Source organism: Drosophila willistoni, assembly GCF_018902025.1.
Source record: "Drosophila willistoni isolate 14030-0811.24 chromosome 2R unlocalized genomic scaffold, UCI_dwil_1.1 Seg167, whole genome shotgun sequence".
NCBI classification, from domain to species: Eukaryota; Metazoa; Arthropoda; class Insecta; order Diptera; family Drosophilidae; genus Drosophila; species Drosophila willistoni.
In genome coordinates this window covers 4,090,254-4,115,152 of record NW_025814050.1, presented here as the reverse complement: position 1 = coordinate 4,115,152, position 24,899 = coordinate 4,090,254, and the positions used below count along the sequence as shown (strand labels likewise).

General features: G+C 39.7%; 1 protein-coding gene across 2 annotated transcripts in view; it reads left to right on the top strand.

Annotated features, from left to right (window-relative positions):
• The window catches only part of LOC6643951 (zinc finger protein ush), a 62,069-nt gene that overhangs the window by 28,870 nt on the left and 8,300 nt on the right, over nucleotides 1-24,899 (top strand). The window contains exons 1-2 of one of the 2 annotated variants that reach the window (XM_023176744.2): nucleotides 15,770-16,018; nucleotides 17,558-17,602. In XM_023176744.2, coding sequence (XP_023032512.1) covers nucleotides 15,997-16,018; nucleotides 17,558-17,602 — 67 coding nt within the window. In that variant the 5' untranslated portion in view covers nucleotides 15,770-15,996. Of the gene's footprint in view, nucleotides 1-15,769; nucleotides 16,019-17,557; nucleotides 17,603-24,899 lie in introns of those variants that run through there. The other variant, XM_023176743.2, reaches the window with a different exon arrangement.

Here is a 24,899-nt window from a genome sequence, read left to right as displayed (position 1 = left end):
CTGCTTTGGTTTCTGCTTCTGCTTCTGCTTCTACTGCAGCTGCTGCTGCTGCTTCTGCCGGCTTCCTCTGCCTCTGACCCTGTTGAGGGTGTTTGTTTGTGTGCTTGTTTTTGTGTGCTTATGTTGTTGTTTATCTTGGCGGTTTTTTTTTATTTTACACACACAAACACACACACACACATTTATTTTTTCCCTGCTGTGTTTTGTGTATTTTTCTGAGCGCCTGCTCCTTGCCGGTCGCGAATTTCAACAAAAACACAAACCAACTAAGTGCCGGTAATCGGCAGCAGAAAGAGAAGGAGGACCAAACAAAACAAACGGCTGAAGGACAAACCAAAGGAAGCATGAATAAGAGAGCAACAATTACAGGTCTTGGCACACTTGACATGAATATACTTGCGTTTGCCATGTAAGATGGCCGTTTTTTTTTTGCATACCCCTGAATCGTTAATTGTTCATAATTATTTGCAAAGTTACGAAATCTTTCGAATAAATATCCGTCTTTTGTGAGAGGTCGTGATACAGTTCTAAGAAGAAATAAGAATATATCGAAATTCCATTAAATGAAATAGTTTCGAAATACAAATCTTTGTCACTACTACACTCATGCCCATATTAAGACGTGTTAGACTTGAGAACTCTCCATATAAAAGTTCACAGAATCACAAAAGGAATCTCAAAAATTTGTAGAACTATCATGAAGAAAAATGTACATAGTATAAGGGAAAAGCATTATAATAAACAAATCTTGTTTTTGCCTTAACTCTCGCTTAAGACCATTTTAAAATATATGTTCCTGTACCTCGCTTTACACTGTAGATAAGTTCCTGACAAAACCGTGTAAAGCAAAAAAACAAAAAATTGTTATATTTGTAAAAACCGTGTAAAGCGAAAAACAGAATAAATACGATTTTTATGACATTTATTGAACTTATTGAAATCATTTTTCTCTTCATCGCGGTTTTGTTAATTTTTGCTTTTTTCGTAGTAAAACTTTTTTGCTTTTGAATTTGTGGGTATATTCCATCTTTGTTTTTGTTTTAATTCAAATATTATGACAGTTTAGCATGAGTATTGCCAGATTATTTCAAAACCGTGTTATAACGAATCCGTGTAAAGGTAGGTATAGTAGGTGTAGTTCCTTTAATCCTTGAACTTCCAATTAAAATCTGCCCGAAGGCGGTTAAAAAAGTATTTGTTATTTTTTATCATCTTTATGTGTTATCATCTGATTTAGCTGGATCAATTTAAACACAACTATTAATTTGTATTCCAACTTAAATAGTTCATAGTGCGATAGTCAAGAAATACAAGACGGATGGTTTAGTTTATGTAGGATTATTAACTAGTCTTCTAGAACACGTCTGTCGTTGTGAGCTTTTTAGAAAGGTTTCCTTAGTGTTGTCTCTTACTTTGTCATCGATATCATAGCGTTGATATCGATACAACTTAGTTGATAAACTTTAACTTTCGGATAAAGGTTACCTGTATATATAATAGGGTTATTTTATTAGAATTATTGCTTAGATAAGTATATAAGAAGTGTTAAATGATTACTCTAGCGGCCTGCAACCATAATTTAGTCTCTGTAAATAGTGATACGAAAAAAAAATTAATAAGTTAGAATGTTTAAGTCTTATTTTTGAACGCTGAAAAATATTTCAAATCTACTTATGTACATACTCACATAAATATACGAAATTAATGAATGAAACTTCAAGCTGTTATTTTTATGCTCGTCAGGAATATATGTATATATGTATCGTATATATCGTGTAATTTTCGGTTGTTCCACTATTTGGTTTTGTATTGTCTATGCTTATCGGCAAGAAAAAGTTATGTTGTTGTGTTTCTGCTGATTTTCCGGCCTCTGGCCTTGCATCTACTTGTTTCGTCCTTCTCTTTTCGTTTCGTCCTTCTGCTTAGCTTTGGACATGTCATTGTTTATGCTCATCGCGCAATTTAAATGCGATTTTTCACTTGTGATAATGCTGAATTATGATATTTTAATATTTCTGCAGACATCTTGGACTACCCAGCAAACACTCTGACACTTCCCCCGCAATCTCTCAGGCTCACTTCATTTATTCATTGTTTTTTTTTTGCTTAGCTAGCATAAAAGTAAAGTGTTATCCTTTTTCCTATCCCACTCGACCACTCTTCTCTGTCTCTTTTTCTCTCTACGTCCTCTCTCCGTCTCTATTCTTTTCTCTATTTTCTCATTGTTGGTGTCACTTTTTGCTCGAGTTGGCATTTTATGTGGTATTTTTTGGTAAAAGTTTTTTATGGCCTATATCTCTGAGTTATCTTTATCTGCCAGTCCACTGGCCCCTCGCCCTCTCTCGCACATTTTCTCCCCTTCTAAGACCATTAAAAGCAAAATTTGTCAACCTTATCGATAGAGCGATCCATCAATTGCTGCTCCAACTTTCATAAATAGTTAATCAACTAAATTGTAATTAATTATGAGACGAATTCAGGTTCTCCCTCAATGGAATTTCGTTTTTCCTTTGGCCAAGTTGCTTGCTTTGCATTTTCATAAATCATTTTAATGAAAATTTATACTTTTTTCGGGCTGATAAGACCCAAACATAGGGCGGACATCTCATCTAAGTGGCGCTCGAGTGGCGCTCCAAGCCGCTGCTTGTGGTGCTGGCGGTGCTGACGACGGCGTCGTCGGCGGCGGCTTTGAAATCCGTTGATGTGGCTGCCGCTGATGGTGGTGGCGTCTTCATTATCGTCACAACGACGTCGGGGTTTGATAAAAAGAAAACAAAAACAAAAATAAACGTCCATTCTCTGCTGGCTGGCGTGCCCAAAACTGGGGCAGGTGTGGCAAAGCAGCGGGCAAAATGCGCAAAAGACTACGAGAGAGTGTTAAGAGAGAGGTAAGGCGACGGGGCAACGAATCAATATGGTAAAGTAAACTTCTGTACACAGTGCGATTCCCATAAATACTAGCTACATACATACATACAGACATATATGCGACCAGAGGAGATCTGCCACAAATGATAAGCTCCTTAAACGCAATAATTTTCAAACTAATTTCTAGAAAGTTTTACCCTTCTTCGAATGGAATTGAAACTTGAATAGAACCCTTAATAAATTGTTATTGAAAATATATAACCATTCTCTGTTCTCTATACTGTTTCTGGAGATTTCGACTTCTCCTAAACCATATATCAAATATTTCAGTCTCTTTATCGCTGGTCATTTCACTTTCATTTCTTATACTGTCAATTATTTAGAATCAAATGTTTGCTATATGATAAAGAACTTTTCGAATTTGTATTTTTCGTTGTATTTCCTTTTTTAAGGATGTAATCTTTTTTCGTTAGAGTACCTGTCTATCATGTCCTCTCACCTGTTCTGTTCTGTTCAATTCTGTTTTGTTCTTGGTCCCATTTATTGTCCAGAAAACTTTTGTTTGCCACCAAACTCTGAACTGAACTCTGTTTTCTGTTTTTGTAGTTCTTTCGGTTGGTTTTTAGGGCCCCCATCGATTTGCTGACGATGACGAAACTTTTTCGTATTTTGTGGTGTGTGTGTGTGTGTTTTAGGCACCTGCCTAACACGCCCCTAAAGTATAGAACCTAACTGAACCAAAACAGAAACCAAACCAAACCAAATCCAAAACCAAAAACCACCACCACCATCATCATCATCATCCTCTCTGAGTTCGGTTCAGTTCAGTTTTATTGCGATCTGTGCTTGTGATTAATTAAGATTGATTGATAAGGTCTATGCCCCAAATGGTGTGTCATGGTGTGCGTGTCTATAAAAACTGTTGTTGGTTTTGTTTTTCGTTTTTTTTTTTTTTTGCTTTTATTGGCAAATATCCTGAGAGAAAGAGAGTAGTAGAAGGAAAAGTATAGAGGAATGAGATGCCCACTAAGCGATAACTTGTTTGGCTTTGCTGTTCCCATCGCACGGGGGGAATAGGAGGTGGGCATAGGGCGAGATCCTATTGATATACATACATACCTATATAGGTGGGCATATGTGTGTGTGTGTGTGTGAGTGTGTGTGTGTGCGGTCATAAACCAGAAGTTTATGACTCTGTTTGCTCACATGGCACATTTAGTTATTTAGTCATGGCGCCCTCTCCTCCCTCTTCAATACACCCCCCTAGGCCACCCCTTTTGGCCTGTTTCGTTTCAGCCTCATCAATATTAAGCGATATTCAATGCCTTCTCAATGCGTGCCCCGCCACGAGGTACGAAATATATGCATAAGTTATGCTTACCAAACAGAGTCGTAAACGAAATCGCATTAATCGCAGCTGCTCTTTAAGATCTTCTCCCATTAGGTTTAGTTTCGACTTAAATCGAGATTGTCAGAAAATTAATACAAATGATTTCCAAACAAGTTAAGTGTATCAAAATTATACCAACTTCTAAAACAAACTACTCACTCTTTGAATATCAAATTTGTTAAATTAGCCAATGCAAATTTATCACACGGATATAATTTAACTAATTAATTTAATTTAATTTTAATTTAATTTTAACTGAATTAAGTTAAATTAATTATTGAAAATAAAAATTTGTAGAAATTGTATCTTAAATTGAACGAATTTTTGAAAAAAATCTGTAAGATTTAAAGCTCTAAAGGGTAGCAGCTGTCCACCCCTCCCCGTTCCAGGCTACGTTCTTGATATGCGATATTAAAAAACACTTAAATTTTTAAGGGATACATACATAACATATTGACCTGTTTTTTTTTTTAATTTGACAGAAATTATTATTAGAGTTTTTTATGTATAAATTCTAAAAGATTCGTTTTAAGTTAAATATTTTCACAATGATTTATTTTGACAAGGGAATGTTTATAATAATTCTTTTGTTTTTTTTTTAATTAAAAAACTTATTCACTTTTAATAATATTAGAACAGACAAAAATATACCAATATATTCATCTATGCATAATTATTTTGAAACATTTTTACAATAATTTTAAAACCTGCGATTTTTAATCACACTAAACAAAACAGAAAAAAAAATTAAAACTCACAAGTAAAAGATAATGATTGTCTCATAAAAACAAAATGATTTTTAGGCTTTTCGCAGGGAGTTCAGGCAAAACTTGTATATACGTACATTCATAATATGTATTACATATGCACATATGTGTTTTTGGACGGTTTAATAAAATTAAGAGAAAGTGTTAAATAATTGTGGAAAATATTTTTGAAAAATTAACATTCTTTTTGTTTATTTTAATATTTTTTGAATGGACCTTTTCCGTAATTAATTTAAGTTGTTTCTTTAAGTGAGAGTTTTTTATAATTTCAGTTAATTTGACTTTAATTTAAATTTTAATTTTATTGTCGGATTTGTTCCATTTTGAAGTCCAATTTAGAATACCTTGACATAAACACAAAGTGTGTTTTTTTCCTATACTACATTCTCATTTTGGGATATCATCAAAGAATCCATCAATGGGAGGTAAAAAAACGGAAAGTTAAATCAAAATTTTGGCATCTCAAACAAAATTCTGTTTTGCCAATTATAAACATTATGCCCTGAGGGGTGCGGGCGATGATTATCAATCAGTGGGAATCATAATTAGAAAAAAAAGGGAAAACGAAAAAATAATCTCTAGCAATTTATTTTATTTAATTTTGTTCTTTATTCCTTATCGGACTTTTAAATATTCCCAGCGAACTGGCAGCTGCAGCTGCAATTACCATTCTCTAGATAAAAAGTTGGATACATGTTCTTGGGGCCAGATAAGATAATGGCTAAAAGTTGCTAATCATCTTCGATGTGAATTTCTGAATTTGCCAATGTTGCACGTGCAACGTGTCAGGTAAATGTTATCAATGACTCTGAAGAAGAAGAGATTCTCCCTCTCTCTCTCTCTCTCTCTCTCTCATATCACTCCACACGTGTTCACGATTCACGATTGCGTAATCTGGGTCAGCGAAATATTTTCAAGTGACGTTTGGCGCGTGGCAGCAACAACTACGACACAGACACAGCAACACAGCATCAACATCAGCAGCAGCAACAGAAGCAGCCACCGCAGCATACGGAGTCTCGCGCCAAACACATTTGAGATACAAATGTATCTTCTCTCATTCAGCCGGTTACAATATTTCCTGCGCTCCTGCTATGCCACACACAAGGCAACACACACAAACGCAGCACAACGCAATAAGTGTGGTGTGTGAAATTGTGTATGTGTGCCTATGCGTGTGTGTGTGTTAAAGTGTGTGTGTGTGCGTGAGAGAAAGACGAAGAGCGTTTGCAAAATAAGAGTGTGAGAAAGTGGAAAGAGAGTTAGACAGTGAGCAAGTGTGTGTTTTGGTGTGTGGGTGTATGTGTGGGTGTGTGTGTGGGTGTGTATGTTGTGCATGTGGAACAATTCTCTAGTTCAATTACTATTTACTTGTATCTGGGCGCCAGGTACTTTGGGCCACGTTACCAAAAACGCTCTCGTTCTCTCTCACTCTCTCGCTATCTCTCTCTCTCTCTCTCACACGTATCTCTTCCTTGGACATTCCGGAAATCCCTATTTGTTGTTAAAATATAATTATGCACTGTACAGCAAAAGGAATAGAAAGGATACTGGTCCTGTTTTCTAACAGAGATACAAATATGTCTTTGATGTTGGCACAAAGGGCCAACCTAAGGACCTGTAAAACGATTATATGTATTAAGGATTATAAAAAACAGGTAACCAAAACTTGTGTTTTTTGGTCCTTAGTGTGACTTAATGATACAACTTTGTCTTTTGGGAAAATATTATTGGAACAAAAATAAATAAAAACAGTTTGCCATTTATGTATTTTCACATTGCACAGTGGCTGATATTGAATATGTTTCTGGCGACAAATTTAATATCGAGTTTTTCCGTTTCACAAAAGTTTTAATATTCTTAAATAAAGAATAGATTATAGAATTTTTCAGCAAACTTAATTTTTATTGTAATTTTTTTTTTATTTTTAACAGCTTGTCAAAGGTAAAACAATTAAAAGAAACGGGAAAAACAGGTCAACCAAATTTTTATAAAATTTCGATTAAATTTAACTTTAAACATTAAAAAATATTATTCAAAATATTTTAGGTGTATTAGAAATATATATACTAAATTTCAAATCAATATCTGGTCAGGTTCAAAACTTAAAGATTTTTGTTAGTAACTTCAGCGAAATCAGCCACTGTGCAATACTATATGAAGTTCCATAGGTGGCTGAATTCTGGCTTAAAGATGGAGGTGTCATGTTTTTGAAAGTAATCCCCAAGGACGTAGTCGTTGCCTGCAATCTCTTTGGACAACATTAAATTCGTGTTTTTGGCGAAACGAAGTCCATCCAATCTGCTACTCTGAGCATTCTAATTCCACACTAGCCGACTCAACATTTTCACCTGCGAGGTAGTATATTGCTAAGACAAAGACATCCTTCGAGGGGAGAACCTAGTCGGTGCCTCAGTGAAGACCTACTCAATCCATAAAACTGTTCTTAACGAGCGCGAATCCCGATGTAGGTGCCGTTTCCCCTTCGATAATGCAATACTCTTTTAACCGCCATCTTTAATATAGAAGCCATACGAGCTGCTGGAACCTTTCTACAGCTGCCGTTTGAAGACTTCTACCCGCCATTTAGTCCTTTAGCCGCTCTTAACGAGCGCGAATCCCGATGTAGCTGCCGTTTCCCCTTCGATAATGCAATACTAAAAGGTAGTTCCATCGGGGATAATGGAATGAGGATTGTGGTTAACGAATCCTTCGAGGGAAATATGTATGCAAATAATAATAATAATAAATGAAAGAGTTGTAAAGAAATTATTTATTTACGACAACTAACAGAGCAGTCGACAGAAAAAAGCTAAGCTAAAAACAATAATTATGAAAAAGTAACCTTAAACTGAAAACTTAAAACGCAAGCGAACATCCCCGACGTGTTTTGGAGGTGTTTTACGTGGCATTAAGCCAAATGATTAGTAATTGTTGCTAGTTACTAAAATGTTAAATTTTTTTCAAATTGGAGAATTTCACGATTTGCCTCATTTCCTATACTGTTCCCCAACACATCCAACTTTGTGGTTACTACTTTTCCTCATTCACTATATTTTATTTTTTATTTATCAAAGACTTGGCCTACAGCATGGACTCTATGAAATGCCAGTTATGTATATTATCAAATAGGTTTCTCTCAGTGTAAAATTAGGGAATGCCCAAACCGCTGTACTAATTCGGTGTCTTATTTAGAAGCTGCTCCTTTTGATTCAATTCGGTCCTATTTTTGTTCATGGAAAGTATTTGTGTGTGTGTGTAAGTGTGTGTGTCTCTTCCTTATCTTTTGCCGAACTGGCCTCGAGCTTCGCATGGCTCTGCACATTTTTATAGCGATAAGCTATTCTTGGGCAAATCCTATTTAAAAGGGGTATGAGTATATCCTGTTTATCGGGTACCAGACACAGCTCTGGCTTTAGTGGCAATTTTCACTTCAGTTAATTAAGTAAAGGCCATGATGGCTTACAGTCCTTGATAGTGGGCATGGCCTTAATCAATAGGCAGTTTGACGCCCCTCGAGCGCATAGAGTCAATCAGTCAAAGGCCGTCATGGGGCGACAAAAGGGCTTTTTTTTCCAACGTGATGATTTCACTTAACGCACAATTTTCCCCAGAATGAATGCGAAAATCGCGTATTTCGCAACACTGAAAGGCTTCATTATAATATTGAGAGGTGTGGCAGGGGGGTAGCCCCTAGCCAGCAGGAACAGCAGTCGCAGTAGCAACAGCAGCAGCTGCCTGTCAACTGGTTGTCATTGTTTCTGCTGCGATTGCTTTATGCTCTCGGTGGCCCCAGGTTCGTCCTTTCGCGCTCGTGTGTGCTGCGATAAGCAACTGCTGCCCCCTCCCGCCCGCCGTGCTGGATGGGTGGTAATGGGTGGCGGTTGGACGATGTTTGGCTCGCTGGCTGGTTGCCTGACTGGCTGGCTGATGTTGATAACGCCCCGACAACGGGCGAGTGAAAATTTTTCGTTGCCCTCTAGCATGAAATGAAAATTCAGCAGGCTAAAGAAGTGAATGGGCAAAAAGTAGCAGAACCCCCCGACCAATCCACCATCCACCATCCACCGAGTGGTGGTGGAGGTGTCTAGGGCCAACTATCAGCTACCTGACCAAGCAAGCAGAGCTATACTCACAACCGCCTCCATCTTCCCCTCCTGTGCATTCAGCGAGCTTTGCTTATCTCATTTAGCAGACATAGCAGCAGTAGGAGACCAACACTAGGACCCCAAACTATAGACCCGTTAGAGATGAGCTCGTGAATGATTTAAGCCAGTACGATTACGATAGTTTTGAAATATGACGAGAATAACAACAGGGATTCCCATGTTAGAAGGGACCTTTTTTTACTACACAACTTGGCGACTTTTTTCTCATCTCCATGGTGAAACTTTGTCTCTCACTCTCTTTCTCTCACGTATCCTGCCACTTTCCTCGCCTCACGCGCTTGTTGGTCCTGTCTCTGTGTACTCCATTTAAAATCTTTGTTGCTTATCACCATTCGCTGCTCGCCTGATTGATGGCCATAGATAAGACGGCCCAGCCCAGTTTTTTTTTTGGGCGTTGGTGGTAAAGGGGGATGGAATGGAGGGCGGCTTTTGTTGTTGTTCTTGTTGCTGTTGTCCTGGCTGCATTGACTCTGTGTGCTCCATTTTGGGGCATTGTTTGGTCCCATTAGCGCGGGTGTGTTATCAGTTTCCAGCTCTCCGGCGAGTTGATTCCTTTTTGCTGCCGCTTGGTAGAATGTGTGGCCCTGCCCACATCCCTTACCATCAGGCAATCTCCCCTTGCCCACCGCTCTCTCTGCTGGAATGGCTGAGTGAGAGTTTGCGATAAGAATGTAAAATATAAAATATGGCATTTGCTTGCTTTTCTCTGCACTCCTCTCTCCCCTGGCCACCATTTCTGTTTTCCTCTACTCTCTGCAGCTGCTTGTCCTTTTTGTGGCTCCAGCTCTCGATGCTGTGTGTTGGTATTTTGTCAATTTAATGGGCCAAACCCCACATTTGCCCCTTTCCTTTTGGTCGAGAGACCCCGCTCTCTCTCTCCCTCTCTCTCTCTGTCTCACTCTCTGTGTCTCTGTTTCTCTTATCAGTCCGCTGTTGGTCCTGCGTGCTCCTTGCAGTTTGTCATTGGATGATGCTGCTGCTGCTGCTGCTGCAGTTTGGCCGTCCAGTTGGAGAGACAAAATTTATCGCCACAAAAACAAAAGCAACACAGAGAAAGAGCAACAGGATAAAAACAGGATAAGCGATTTATGTGTATGTGTGTGTGTGTGCGCCAAGAGTTTTGGTTTAATGAACATGATTTTTATTTTGATTTTTATTTCGGTATTTTTATTTATGTCTTTTTATCCTCGAGTAATTTGTAATTTACCAAAAATTGTTATTATACACATATGAACATACCTACCCACATATCCCTTAGAATATCCCAACTAAAGTACTACCACTAGGGTCAACTGCTTTTTTATTTACTTGCTGTACGATAAGAATCTCCTACCAACCGCCATATGGCAAAGCAACACCCATTCCAACCCATCCTATCCCATCCCCCCAGGCCGGGAGCAACCTTCTCCTAACATAAATGCTTATGATTTTTATGGCGTCGGCCCCAGTCAAACACTTTTAACATGACTCACTCGTCCCAAGCAAAACGTTGCCACTCCCCCCCAACTTTTGTTTCCTTCAGTTCCTGCCACCTTCTTCTCAAAGCAAAAGGCAACAATACGAGCGACGACCAAAAGGAATGCTCAACTGATAAGCGCAAACACTCAGAGCAGAGGCAACATTTCCGATGATGTCGTCCTCCACTTCGTAGTCGTCATATCATATGTGTGAGATTGAGACACAGACACTGCTGATACCCCTTGGTTTTCTGCCGTTCTACCTGGGGTATATATGGCCATGGGAAAGCAACTTTTCATGGGAATGTAGACAGACATTGCTTATACTATACATTTTTATACGCTTTTATCTAGGTTGTATTCATACGATTAATCATATTATAGGTCTATACTTCATACAGGGTATACATCCAAGTCTGTGTTTCCCTTCATAGTTTGATTTTTATATCTTTGTCTCCTTTTTTTTTCTTTGCTGTTTTCTGTTTGTCAATTGACATAGGCGTCGTTCCGATCAGCTCAAAGGATGCAGCATCAGGAGTATCAGTTGGAAAAAAGGAGGCGTGTAAAATATATTTTTATTGCACCTTCCTTTTATGAGATGGCACTTCCGGCATACATTGCGGCTTCAACTGCGACGACGACTGAGATAGCGGGCGACGTCAGCAGCAGTATTGTCATCGTCTACCTCGTTATCCACTCGAGATCTTGACGCACTGAAAACGTTGACAGAAAGGGAGACGAATACTAGTCAGTCAAATATCAGGATTCTGTGGGCAGGTCTTTTTTCTTGTGTGTGTGTGTGTGTGTATTCTGCGCTGGCAATTAGCTTTGACTTTGGCGTGTGCTGTATCTAAATCTCGCTACCTGAAGGCGCCCACCCGACCGTCCGACCATCCAACCGACCCGCCGTCATTTGCTCATTTGATGACTGGCGACGTCGTCGTTGTCGTTGTCGATGACTGAGAGTGAGACTGAAAAACGTTTACTGTTTTACAAGCCACTTTTGAGCTCAATTTGCGTATGGCGACATAGTCGAACGTCGAACGTCGACGACGTTTCTCAATATCGGTTATAGGATCATTGACACTTTGTGCTCAGCGACAGAGTCAGGTTTTTATGGTTCTCTTCTTTCTTGAATTTGTATTGTATTTTTGACTTTCGTCTTCGTTCGAGGCTTTGTTTTCAGCTGCGTCAACTTGACGCCGAACTAATTGATGCGATAACTCGTGTTTATCACTCACTTAACCAAAAAGAATACCTCCGGAATACGGGGCAACGTTGTCGCCATATTCAAAGTATGGGCCGATGTCGATAAGAGAAAGAGAAATATATATACATATATTGTTTTGTGAATGCAACCGAACCGAACCGAACAACAACAATGTCCATAAGGAAACTTATCCATTTTCATTTCCACATTTTGTTTGTGGCCTCTTATCGTTCCACTGCGCTGCCGGCGTAGGTTTTTATCCAATATTTTAATCTTGCACTTACCAACGGATGGATGAATGAGCTCAGCCGAGCTCCAACTGGAAGTTGAAATCGAAATCGAGGACGGTCGGACGGACGGTCGAGCCGAGTTGATAAGGATTTTACGATGGGGGTAGTTCGGCGAGTCTTGCAAGGCGGTAGGATGGCATAAGGTGTGAGGGGTAAGAGGTAAGGGTTGGAGTGGGAGTGCGTCAGGAATAGTGAGATGGCTTCTTGATGCATTAAGCATATTTTATGACCACTTAAGCAAACCCTAAAAAAAAAGGAGGTCAATAAAAAACAAAACCAAGCGGAGGTAGTAAGTAGTAGGTAGAAGGAATTCACCTGAATGAATCATTTTAAGAGGGATGTCAAAACGAAAGGTGCTGTAATTTCTATATTTGAACAAGATCAGATATATCTTGTGCTTTTTCCACCTACGACCTTCTTTCGTTAAGTCCCTGTCTGTTTGGTTGAAGATAATTTTTGTATTCAAGCTCTTAAGAGTTTTTAATCGACAATTTCACCTCAAACCAGCTTAAGCTTTATGCTCGGTGGTTGTAAAAGATGAAGTACGTGGCATGAAATTCAAATCATTTTTGATTGATTGCTAGATTAAGGCAAAAGGGAAGAGGACAGAGTTGGGGTGGGCATTCGCACTTCTGCCTTTTATATGTATGTTAATTGATTTCAATTCACTACAATGAAGTCATCGGCATTTCATAAATAAATCAATTCAGGGTGGGACTTTTGGATGGGAGTTGCAATTGGAGCGGGGGCCGAACTTACAAGTTGTCTGTCAGCACCTGCTGACAGGCGGCCTGAAACTGAACAGATTTCCAGATAGGCAGCTGTCTCGCAACGCCAACCCAAAACCCAAAACCCAAAGCCCAAGGTTGGTTGGACAGTTGGACAAGTCTAGTGATTATATAAGTTCGTCGGTTGTCGCTTGCCGGTTGACGTTCGTTTTGTTGTCCCTACCCTGAAGCTTGGCTTCAAGTTTCGACTTACAAACAATTCCAAGTTGTAGCATAAAACAACAACAACAAAAGCAAAAACAAAACTTTAGTAGATTTATTTCTTGATAAATGTTTTACTCTGTTGTTGTTTTCTTTATGCTTGGCCTGGGCTAATCTTAACGATGCATCTAACCGAAAAGCAGCGAGCGAACGAAATGAAATAACGCTACGTCGTAGATGTAGAAAGAAATAAAACCCCCCCGAAAAAAAAGAAACCAACAACAACAACACCACCACCAACAATAAGAAAGAAATACTGTAAGCTTATCAGCGTGAGGATCTTATCATTTGGCTGCATCTCTCAGCCGAACTGAACCCAGTTCTGGTCTCAGCTCTGAGTTCGTTTCGAGGTCGTCAACGATATGAAGGAGGTGAATGGATACGGCGGAGGAGGATGGCAGCAGGCAGCAGTTGTTGCTGCGTCATTTGCAATTGTTGCAACAAGAGAGAAACATTTTTTGGTTTTGTTTCTCTTACCTTTCATTCCGTAATCAAACCAAGTCGATCAGCCATATTTGTTTATATGTACATATATACATACATATGTATATCCATAGTTTATGCCCATAACTGAAGGCACGTATCCAAACGTACATATGACACACTTAACTCCAAGCAAACATAATTGTGAAACTAATTTTTAGACTCACTGAGTTGAGTTCCTCTTTGTGCGTTGCTAGTTTCTATCAGCAAAAAACAAAAAAAAAAGGAAAATATTTAACAGAATATTGAGGAAAGAAAAAACCTTTTGCTGATATTCACGCATGAGGTGTTTATCGCTGCATAAATTTCGAATAAAAATAAAAAATAAACACCCACCGAAAAGTGTCGTATAAAAAAAAACAAACTAATAACTATTGTCATACAGACGTTTGTATACACTTCCAATCGAGAACAGTGGTGACCCCGACGTAATAGAGTAAATATCTTTAGCCAGATCCACTAGAGTCTTTTTTGAGACAACAATTTAATAAAAAATAAAAGTTTAATAAAGTGTTTTACATTCAACTAATAATTTTCATGCTGGTGACCCCGACGTTGCAGGTTCTTTGTTAGTTAGGGAAAGCTCTACGCTTAGTTAATAAGCTAATAATCTTAGAGTATATCCGTGTATGGATTAAAACAGGAGGAGAGAGTGTGTGAAAGAGGGTTGCCCGCTTGCCTAGTGACGGCAAGCGGCACGTTTAATGAATCTAATTAAAAGTCAACAATGGCAAACGAGATAATCGCCGTTAAAAAAAAAAAAAAAAACAGTCAGACGAGAAAACCACCAACACTACCAAAGGAGTGGGGGGGAGAGGGATGTGAGGTTGGTGAAACGCAACGCATGCGCAACATGCAGAGGCAGCGACGCAGCGACAATAAACAGCTGATGGGGAGAAAGAGAGAGAAAGTGACTTAGTGAAAAAGAGAGGGAGAGAGAGAGGAAACGATTAGGATCAATGTAAGAGGAAGTGGATATCCCCTCAAAACAGTGGAGCAAAACGAGGAAATTTGTTGGGGACTGTACTTGAAATACAATTTGCTCCCCCTCATACCTCTATTACCCTTCTTAACCCCACACACACACACACACACATATACACATGTGTCTGACTCACTCACGTCATTCACGTTCCGTCGTTCCATATGCAAGGCTGGCAGGCAGGCAGATACAGATACATAGCAGATACAATTAAACACAAAACACTTATCACTAAGCAATAATCAGAATTCCATTAGCCGTAGACGCGATATCAGTCAAAAGCATCTCTCGCACACTCACACACACACACACACACACACACCGCACCGCCTGCTTTTTGTTTGTGTATCCGTTTTTCGCTGCTGCGGCTGCCGGTTGGTTGGTTGCTTGCTTTGGCCTCGCCTTCGCTTACCAACTCATTCGTCGATGTTATCTAACTGTGCGCTGCGCTGCGCTTCTTATCAGTGCTTTATCAGTTTTTGTTTCGAATAATTTCAAACCAACAATAACAACAACAACAACAACTACGACGACGACGACGAAGGAAGTCGACCGGAGTAACAGCAGCAGCAGCACTCTGAGCAGAGATATCTTATTTCAGTTGTCAGCCAACCGAGCCGCAGAGCCGGCGAGTGAGCGGAGGAAAGATACGAATCCAAAAAATATAGAAAGAGACTTGAGAGACTCAAGGCAGCGCGGGCAGCGAGGGCACACAGACAGAGAGATAGGGCACTAGATAGACCAACTGGCAGACACTGGCAAATGAAAGATAAACAACTTTTCGTCGTTGTCGTCCCCACACACACACACACAGAGACACACACAAATACATCCATCCCATTCCATCCACCATCCACCATACAATACTCAGCCATCAACAAACATCAGCTGTGCGGCTCTGCTACGTCGTCGTCGGCGTCATCGTCATCGTCATTCGGCTAACTCGATATCTTTGTATCTCTCAGATACAAACGAACGAAAATTTCATTACTCACCGACGCCTGGCCAGAGGTTTTCAGTTTGTTGTAGAACGCGAAGCGAACAGCAACCCAAATAACAGAAAATCGCAGCGCCGTCGCTGTAGCTCAGTGCGTTATAACGAAACTACGGAGAGAGCGAGAGAGAGAGACAGAGAGAAAACAAGAGAGAGTGAGAGAGAGCGAGAGAGAGTAACAGAGAGACTGAGAAATTATTTTAATAATATCTAGTGCAATTCGCGAGTGAAGTGTTAACTAAAACCAAGTAAACTAATCAGAGATTAGCGCAAAGCCCCAGGTGGGTAAAGCCACCCACCTATACAGTGCAATCACAAACACACACACACACACACACACATGTGTGTATGCACCCAACTTTGGAATAACCATAGATATTATATGTACATTTAAACCATGCTTAGCAGTTGCACTAAAGGTAAGATCAATACTAAATAAAACACGGTGATAACATTTTAATAAGCTGCAATATGTTTGATTTAACCTTTGGTTAAACTGCAATTCGCTTATATATCTTTCAATGAGCTGATAAGGCTTTACTTACTAGATAAAAGTAACCTACTTAAGCCAACCTTCAGTTTAAGTTATCATATTATTAAGACTATAAACAGAATTAGTACTTCTTCATTTCGTGAAGTGTAAAGACTAAGACTAACGATTACCAAGAAACTCGATTATTAAATTCTCATCTAATCTTAAGTTCAACAAATGAAATTTTTAGTAAAGTCCTGGATAATCGCTCTCCAAAAGATTAACTAGAATATGTTGTGACTTAATCTTCGGTTAAAAATGGTAAATGTGTTTCTTGGCCTTTGGTTAAGTTGTGGTTAAATCAATTTTAGTAACTTAAGTAAATTGCGATAGAATTGAGGGAACATTTCATATATAAGTTTAAAAAATCTGAAGATTTTGTTGACTGATAAGTATGGTTGAACTCTAAATATCACTTAAAAGGAAGAAATTATTCTCAACTCCAGTAAATTCTTGAAGTCAAAGCTCCAGAGTGAATTAACCCTCAAAGTTATATCCTTTATAAACTAAAACTTTTGACTACATCGACTAACCTTTTGATGAATGTTGGAGAATCTTTCTTCGATAGAGTAACTAGAATAGATTATGATTTAACCTTCGGTTAAACAACCTGTGTATGCGTGTCCGAGTTTGTATGTGTGTGGGTGAAAATTCCCGCCAATTGCATATGAATATCTCGACGGCTCTTCGACACACACGTTGCCAACACTCTAAGGGAAAGGGTTGCCCCCAAGTTGTTGTAGTAGTTGTAGTAGTTTGCAGTCCAAGTCCCAGTCCAAGACCAAGTCCAACCGTCCACGTCCGGCATCATGTCCATTCCAGCCAGCTTTCAGTTTGCTTATCAGTCGACTATCTGCGTTGTGTGGCTTCACATTCATTCCACGGCCAGAGCTCAACTTATACACACACAGACATGTGTGTATCTGTGTGTGTGTTTTCATATCTACAATCTGTGGCGAACGAAGGAGAAATATATATATACATATGTACATATGTATGAGAGTGTATGTTAAAAAAATAACCAAAGGAATTCTGCGGATTGTTGTTATTATTGTTATTATAATTCCTTGAAGTGAATAATCAGCGAAATATAATCAAAAATGAGAAACTCGTAGAGAAGAGTGAGTAAAAGTGGAAGAAGAGCCACATGAGCAAGGGAGGCGGAGGTGGGCGGGGGGAGGCTACTGGCGTTGAAAAGAAATAAAAGAAAAACAAAACAAAAGATATAAACGCGATATGACTCTGCCTAAGAAACGTAAGAAACGAAAGAAAAGGCAAATAAACGAACATACAACATTGTTTCACTTGAAGCAATTATTATCGGTAGTTAGGAAAGAATAAACTGGGGACGATACGCGGGGACAATCTTTCAATCCATTCAATCCATTCAATCCATGCGTTCTAATTTCATTTTTTCTCATTGCAGGTGATTGTTCCGATACCACAGAAGAGATGACTGTCGACAGTAGAGGTGAGTTTCACAGATTGTTTAATATCAACCCAAGGAATGTGAAAGGAAACTCTACTCCCTTATGTCTGACATTTTGTAGCCACACTTTATCAGCCAGACCGCAGAATAGTCACATTAGGTCCCATAACTTTTCATTGATCTGTCTGTGACCACCCTCTTTTCGAACCTCCCCTACCTCTCCACCTCTCCTTGTCCTGTATCCGGTATCCTGTTTGGCTTGTGCCTTGCTGATACTTTGCCAATAAAAAATTTTAATCCACCCACAAGGGGCAAAAGGAAAAAAATAGAAGAAACATTGCTTCTAATTTAATGCAATTTTTTATCTGAACAATTCCAGTTATGACTTAGGCCTGACTGTGTGTGATTTTTGACACCTCAACTCGAAAGCGACATAAACCCTTTTAGGAAAAAAAAAAAACCAGTCAAAGGGGTTGGTTGGTTGATTGGTTCGATGATGATGATGACAAACCCTCGTCGCGGAAATGACAAAGTCCGAATGGGGGTTGCTTGCGTTTTGACTTAACCTGGCATCAATTTCATATCAACTTTATAATCATAACCAATGTCAACCCCTCCCCTTACCCCTCACCCGTCATCCAACAACGACAGGCATCCCTTCCCGCCCGCGCTCTCCACCCCTCTCTACATTCCAGGCCATTTCGCTGCCATCTCAAGCATTCATCATTAATAATCCCCTGCCCTGGTGCCGGGTTTTGGCCTTTTTGTGCTGGTCTATTTGTGCTGCGTCAGTGAAAGATTTGCAGCAGCAAAAGAACCTTTCCTCTCCACCTAGTTGAGTGGCCAGGACCGACAAGTGGGCGTACAAATGGCTGTAGGAGGGGGAGGAAAGGGGGACATAAAAATAAAAAAACGAACGAAAAGTGGGCGTTTGTCTGCGCTAATCTTTATCTAGCTGTTGACACTCCATGGCGACCGACGAACCAACGAACGAACGAACCGAAATCAACCAAACCAAACCAAAACCAAAACCAAACCAAAAAGTATGGCAAAACTCAGGGTCACATTCCTTTGGTTACTTCGATAAGTTTAGCTTGTGACTAAATGCTAAAGTCCTTAATGGAATTATCCTGAAAGGTTATATTTACTTTTTATAATGAAAGAAATAATGTTACGAGTCATTTCAATATTCGTTTCTCTCTTATTTTACTCAGCATTTAATTACATTTAAATAATTATCTAAAGTAGTTATTACTTGACCATCAATTACTTATGATTTGCATTAGATTTGCAATCAAACTATGAAGTAAAGTGTATAGCCCTGTTCTTCATTCCTTGAGCTAGCTTGGCTTGGCTTGGACTGGCTGATGGTGCTGCTAGTGTTCCATTTTGGCCCCCTCCTCCACACTCTGCCATTCAGACCGCCCAGTTAGGCATTCAGCCATTTGTTGTTGGTTACTGCTGTGGCTCGAACTGATGACGATGATGATGATGATGATGCTCACTTTTGGCGCTCCGATTTTGTTGTTGTTGTTGTTGTTGTTGTTGTTGCTCCTGTGCAATGTACTGTAAGCGCATCTCTATCTCACTCGTCCTCGCTTGGTCCCCCCTCCGCCGCTTCCACAACTCTCCTTTCGTTGTGTGTATGTTCCTGCCGCTTCCTCTATCTCTAGCATTCTCTCTCACTCGAATGTGTGTGTGTGTGTGTGTTTGTGTGTTTGGGTTTTTATCTATGAAATTCATGAATGCTTCGGCTTATCTTGCAGAATTGCATACTTGCAGTTGCTCTGGGCTAGCTGTGCCCTCAGCCGCCCACCCCACACCCCACACCCTTCCCTTTACAATCCTTTCCTGTCCTGCTTTTGGTTGGTTGTTAGTTGGTTCGTTGTTGTTGCTGTTGCTGCCTCTCGTTGGTTGGCTTCTAATGGCGCTAAGTGACCCCCCAGCTACAAGCCAGGCACATGTGAGTTTTGTCTCGCTTTTGCCTCTACCCCCACCGCACCACCTACCTCTTTCCACTTTCCCCTCACTTACTCACTCTGCCTCATTTCTCTTGCTCTCTCTTTCTCGCTTGGCTTCTAATGGCATTTTATCTATGGCATAATTTTTTATTATGCTTTTGCTTTTGCCTTGCTTTGGCTCCTTTAATGACACACAGACAACGCAGTCAAATTGTTAGATAGCTTTTCGGCATATAATTAATCATTTGACAAGAGATTCGACCAACAAAAATGCTGCGGGCTGAGGCAACCAACAGCAATGCCAACAACAACAGCAACAAAAACAACAACTAACGAAAATTCCATTACAGCCTTATCAGCCATGTCTCATCAAACATCCTCTCCAGCTCCACTCAGTTCTGTTCCCCTAGGCAATATTACGCATACGCCTAGTAGATATAAGCAGATAATGTTTTTTTTTTTTTGTTTGTTTGAACATTTGCCATTTGATCGATCATTCGATTCTAACACACTTACATAAAGTCTTCGTGTCTAGTACAATATATAAAGAATTCTTTGTCTAAATTAATTTTGAAACTTGCCCAACATTAGATTAGGATTTTTCCACTATATTCATTCCATCGTATCGAAAGATCAACTTGTGGTCAGACCAAACAAAAGTTATTCCCCATTGTTTAAGTTGATCTGAATCTAATCAACAGAAAAGTCCAGATTAAATCGGTTTAAGCTGTATTTTAGGTTGATTAAGACATATGCCTAAAAAATTTGGAATCGTCTTTGGATATTGGTACATATAATGTATATGTATATTCACATATTCTTTTCGTTCTTGAACAGTCTTTTTCTTGTTCCCAGCAAGATGTGTTGATGGTGGAGAAAAGGAATATAAAATTGCCACATTTTAACAATAAATTACACTAGAGACGTGGTTGGTCTTTGTACGGATATGAACCAATATTGACAGAGAACGAGGGAGAGTGAGTGAAAAAAGTGGAAAAGGGCCAAGAAGGAAGGTAGTGAATCGTAATCCTTTTTGTGGCGCGGCATTTATGAAATTTATTCCTCCAGTCTCTTATCGTTGGCCACAGATCGCTTTTGCTTTTGGCCTGGCCTAAGTCCTGCTCTGACTTCAATGGCGATGATGATGATGATGAGTTCGACTTGGGGGCCGAATCCTAAGGGCTGTGTGAGGCATGAGTTTTGCCCTCAAAACTCTCGAAATGTGAAAGTCTTGTTGTCCTTGCGGTTGCGCAGATAAAAACCGAAAAAGAAATCTATGAGAGATGAGGGCCAACTGGGGTATGGGTAAGGGATATGGAGGGGGGGGGGGGGAAGGGCCACCAGAGCTGGGGAACAGGGGGTTGGTTGTTGGCCACTTTTTTGTGGTGGCCATAACACACCACACGCAATCCTTTGGATAAATTTTCTTATCTTTGTCGACCAGACGACGATATTATTTTTAATACAAACAAAAATTCAAGCTCGTAAATGTGTGTATGTGTGTGTGTGTGTGTGTGTGTGTGGTGTTTGTGCATGTGTGTGTGATTTATGTTGTAATTCTTTTTATGTATGTACATATATAGTAAGCATTATATGACTTCTCATCATGTCATTTCTTTTTTAAGGAAAGGCAAAGTAAATCCTTTTTATTATGGCATTTTCAACTTGTAATATAAATTTTGAGGTTATATTAAAAAGGACTCTAAACCGAAATGTTTAACGCTTTGATTTCGTTTATAAATCTGCGGTAATATTTGCCCATGTGATTCAATCCTAACTAATTCTAGCCGTATGTTTAATTTAAACTAATCGACATTTTGAAGTTCAAGCTTTAAAATGAAACTTTGAAACGATCGATTAGTTTGAATTAACCTTTAAGATACGCTTTAATCCATGCTTACATCTGTTTAGTTTGTTTTAGGGTTTGTTTAATTTCATTACAACTTGAAAACATATAAATCTCTAAATCTAATTGAGAGTGTTTCAAAACTTGTGAAGATTCCTTATCTATTGAGTTTAGTTTTCAAGTCAAAGTGAGTGTCAATTGGAGCCTTAAAAAGCGGTTTAAGCGGCTTAAGATTTAACTTGATTTACACTCGATTTTCCAGTACATATATAAAAATCACTTACTTTTAACTTTAATAATATATATCTTCTTTGAAAGAGTTTCATTTTGTACGAAATCTTTATACATTCTTGTCCTCTTTTGATTTGTCATTTCTGTTTGCATCTGGCTTCAGCTTTTCCTTTGCCCCCTCCTCAATTGCTACCATTTCATACTTCTTCTTCATCATCATCATCATCACGGATTGGTATTGAGTGCTCAAAAGCCCCTTCAGATATATGTATAGAACAAACATAAATAGCACAAATCCAGTACACAAAATTCAATCAACATTTGTAGAACATAAATTACAATGAATTGGCATTGGCTAAAGAAGGACATTTAAACACAAGTCAAGTGTGTGTGTGAGGGGGGGAGTGGCGTGTGTGTGTGTGTGTGGAAACTGGAGATACATTTTGTGAAACTCATTACAAGCTGTTTAACAAGCACTTTGCACTTCATCATCGCCTCAGCAGAGGCAAAGACAAAGCCAGGTAGTTCTCAAGAGTTTACCTTTTCCTTAGCCCATGGCAGGGGCGGAGATTTAAAGAGGTTTGTCGCTAAATGTAGGTAATCAGCGGTGAGAGATGATAAAAGAAATGCAAATTATATATTCCCCCCTTGACTGCGCCTATGCTTTTATGCTTTTACATTTATGGCTTATTTGCTGTCTGTCAGTCAGCAAAGTCTTCCACTCCTCCTCAGTCCCCCAGACAATGGTCAGGTTGTAAACGACCTGGGCCGGCGTTTTTTGTGCCACCATAAGAGCAGCTAAAGGCTCCTCATCTTCCAAGCACACACACACACACACACACACATTTTGGAGCCTAATTGGTAGGTAATGATGTGTCTGGCTTGCCGCTTTTGTTAGTCAGCAGCCGGTTGCGTGGCGAATCATGTTGCCAGTTGAATGGGTAGCCAATGCATGGCGACAGAGAGAGGGGAGGGTAGGTCTTGAGGTTGGGTTCCTTATGCTGCACTTGGCGGCACTTTTGGCTTTGTTCTTATTCTTGTTACTGCTGTTGTCGCTTGTTAGCAACTTTTGGTCAACGCCAGGAGCAACAATTCTCTGTCTTTCTGTGAGGTCCTTTCTTGTTTTGTTTTTCTTTTGCTTGTTTCCTGGTCATTTTCGCGCTTCATCCCTCCCTGTTCACCCCTGAGGGAGTAAAGAAAAAACTCTCAATTCCCCTGCTCCCCTTTCGTTGCCTTTAACCGTTTTGTTTCGGTTGTATGTAGTTGTTATTGTTGTTGTCGTGTCTTAAATGATAAACACATCAAAAGTCATCAACAGCAGCAACCAAAAGCAAAAGAAAAAAGAAAAGAGCAATGAAGTTAACACAATTTCAGACACGATTCTCTTTTGGGTGGTAGTGGGTGGGCGTGGCCACGCCTCCTGCACGAATTGAGTGTTACTACTGCTGCTGCTGTCGTGTCAAAAATGACAACAAAAAAAGACAAAAACCAAAAAGAGAGAAAGAAAAGGGTCGAAGGCTAAAGAAGAAAACAAGTGAAAGATGAATAGGAAAAGAGGAGGGGAGTAGAGGTGAAAGGACTTTATTGAATTGTGAACTTTTCAATTTGATTGATCCCGATTTGCTTACATATGTTGGCCATGTTGTTGTTGCTGTTGCTGTTTCTGTTGCTGTTGCTACGGTGACATGCTTCTGCCGTGTTAAATGTTTGCTAAAGTTAAGGTAAATGTCAATTGTGATTTTAATCGCTTTGCCAACGGCAAAAGAAACATTTTTATGCAAATTCCCTCCAAACGACTTGTTTAATAAACTCAAATTATGAACCCACCAGAGCAACATGTTGCTGGTCTGGTCTGGTTACTAGCAACAGACTGTTGCTGGGTTGCTGGGTCTAGTTAACTTGGCCAGGCTACTGAGTCTTCTCTCACCTCGATTACAGATTAGCAACATTCAAACTTGCACTTGGGTCAATTTAAATTTGTGCAACAGCAGCAACAACTCGTTGGCAACGCCAGCAACATGTGATATGTTGGTGGGAGCTGCTGCACTAGCAACAACAGCAGAAGCTAAAAAAAAATTGAAGATTGCAATTGATCACACAGGCTAACGAAAACTACACATATATATGTATGTACATATATATATGTATGTAAAGGCAACTGCAATGGACAACCAGTAAAGTTGTTGCTGTTGCATTTGCCATTGCTGCTGCTGCTGCTGCTGCCGTTGTTGTTGCTGCTGCTGATCAAGCAATCACCAGACTCAAGCAACAATCGACGCTGAGCGTGCTCACACGAAATTTTCAAGTACTGCGACAATTTTCCTTTCCTTCTCCACCCGCTCCGCCCGCCCCCGTCTTTACCCTTTCGGTTGCTTATCATTTTGCTCCTGTGCCATGCAACAGAGTACACAACAACAGCAGCAAACACATCTCAACAGTTGCATCAATTGCTCAACATTGAACTCTGTGTGCACAGCAAACCCTTTGCACCCTTCGTCTACCCTTTCCTTCCCCTGCCCCCCTCGAATCATTTGCACGTTTTTTAATTAAGACATCAAAAGAAGACAAAGCTAAGAAGAAAAAAAAAACAGAGTTTGACTTGGAGAGCGATTTCAAGGAATCGCCTGGCCTCCATTCTCTCAGTCCTGCTGGTTAAGTCGTCTATAGATCAAAGATTGTAGAGTACACATACTATTTATATATATATATATACCTACTATTTATATATATGTATGCACCCGTGACATCTACCCGTAGCGAACTAATTTAACTGCAGTTTCGAAAATTCGAATGAGATTCGAACACAAAAAGTAACCAAATTTCTTATCCTTCGATCAAAGAATTTTATGTCTGCTGCTCGTTCCCATAGGCTGAGAGACGACTCTGGGCTAAAAAGGTGCTGAAAATGAAGCAACAGCAAGAAGAAGTGGAAGGGAAACCAAAAGAAGTGGGGATCGTTGAAGGGGAGTGGAGAGAGGCTGGCTAGCATATTCGGCAAGTAAATCACGAATAGCTCGCGAGCCTAAGATATGAGAATGTTGATTATTTGCACGGATCATCCACCCCCACATACCTCCCAATGCCCCTCCCTGCTCCCTTGGTTCCCCCTGTTCCCATCATCTTTGCTTGAAAGTGTGAAATGAAATGAAAAAGAAATCAGTTTCTTGAATTTGCGCTCTTTGCATTTGTTCTGCTGTTTCTTTTGTAGTTCTTGTTGTTGTATTCTTTTGATTAATAACAATTGATAAAACAGCAAAACTGGCCAAAGAAGAGAGAGACCAGGAACCTTTTGCTGTTGCTG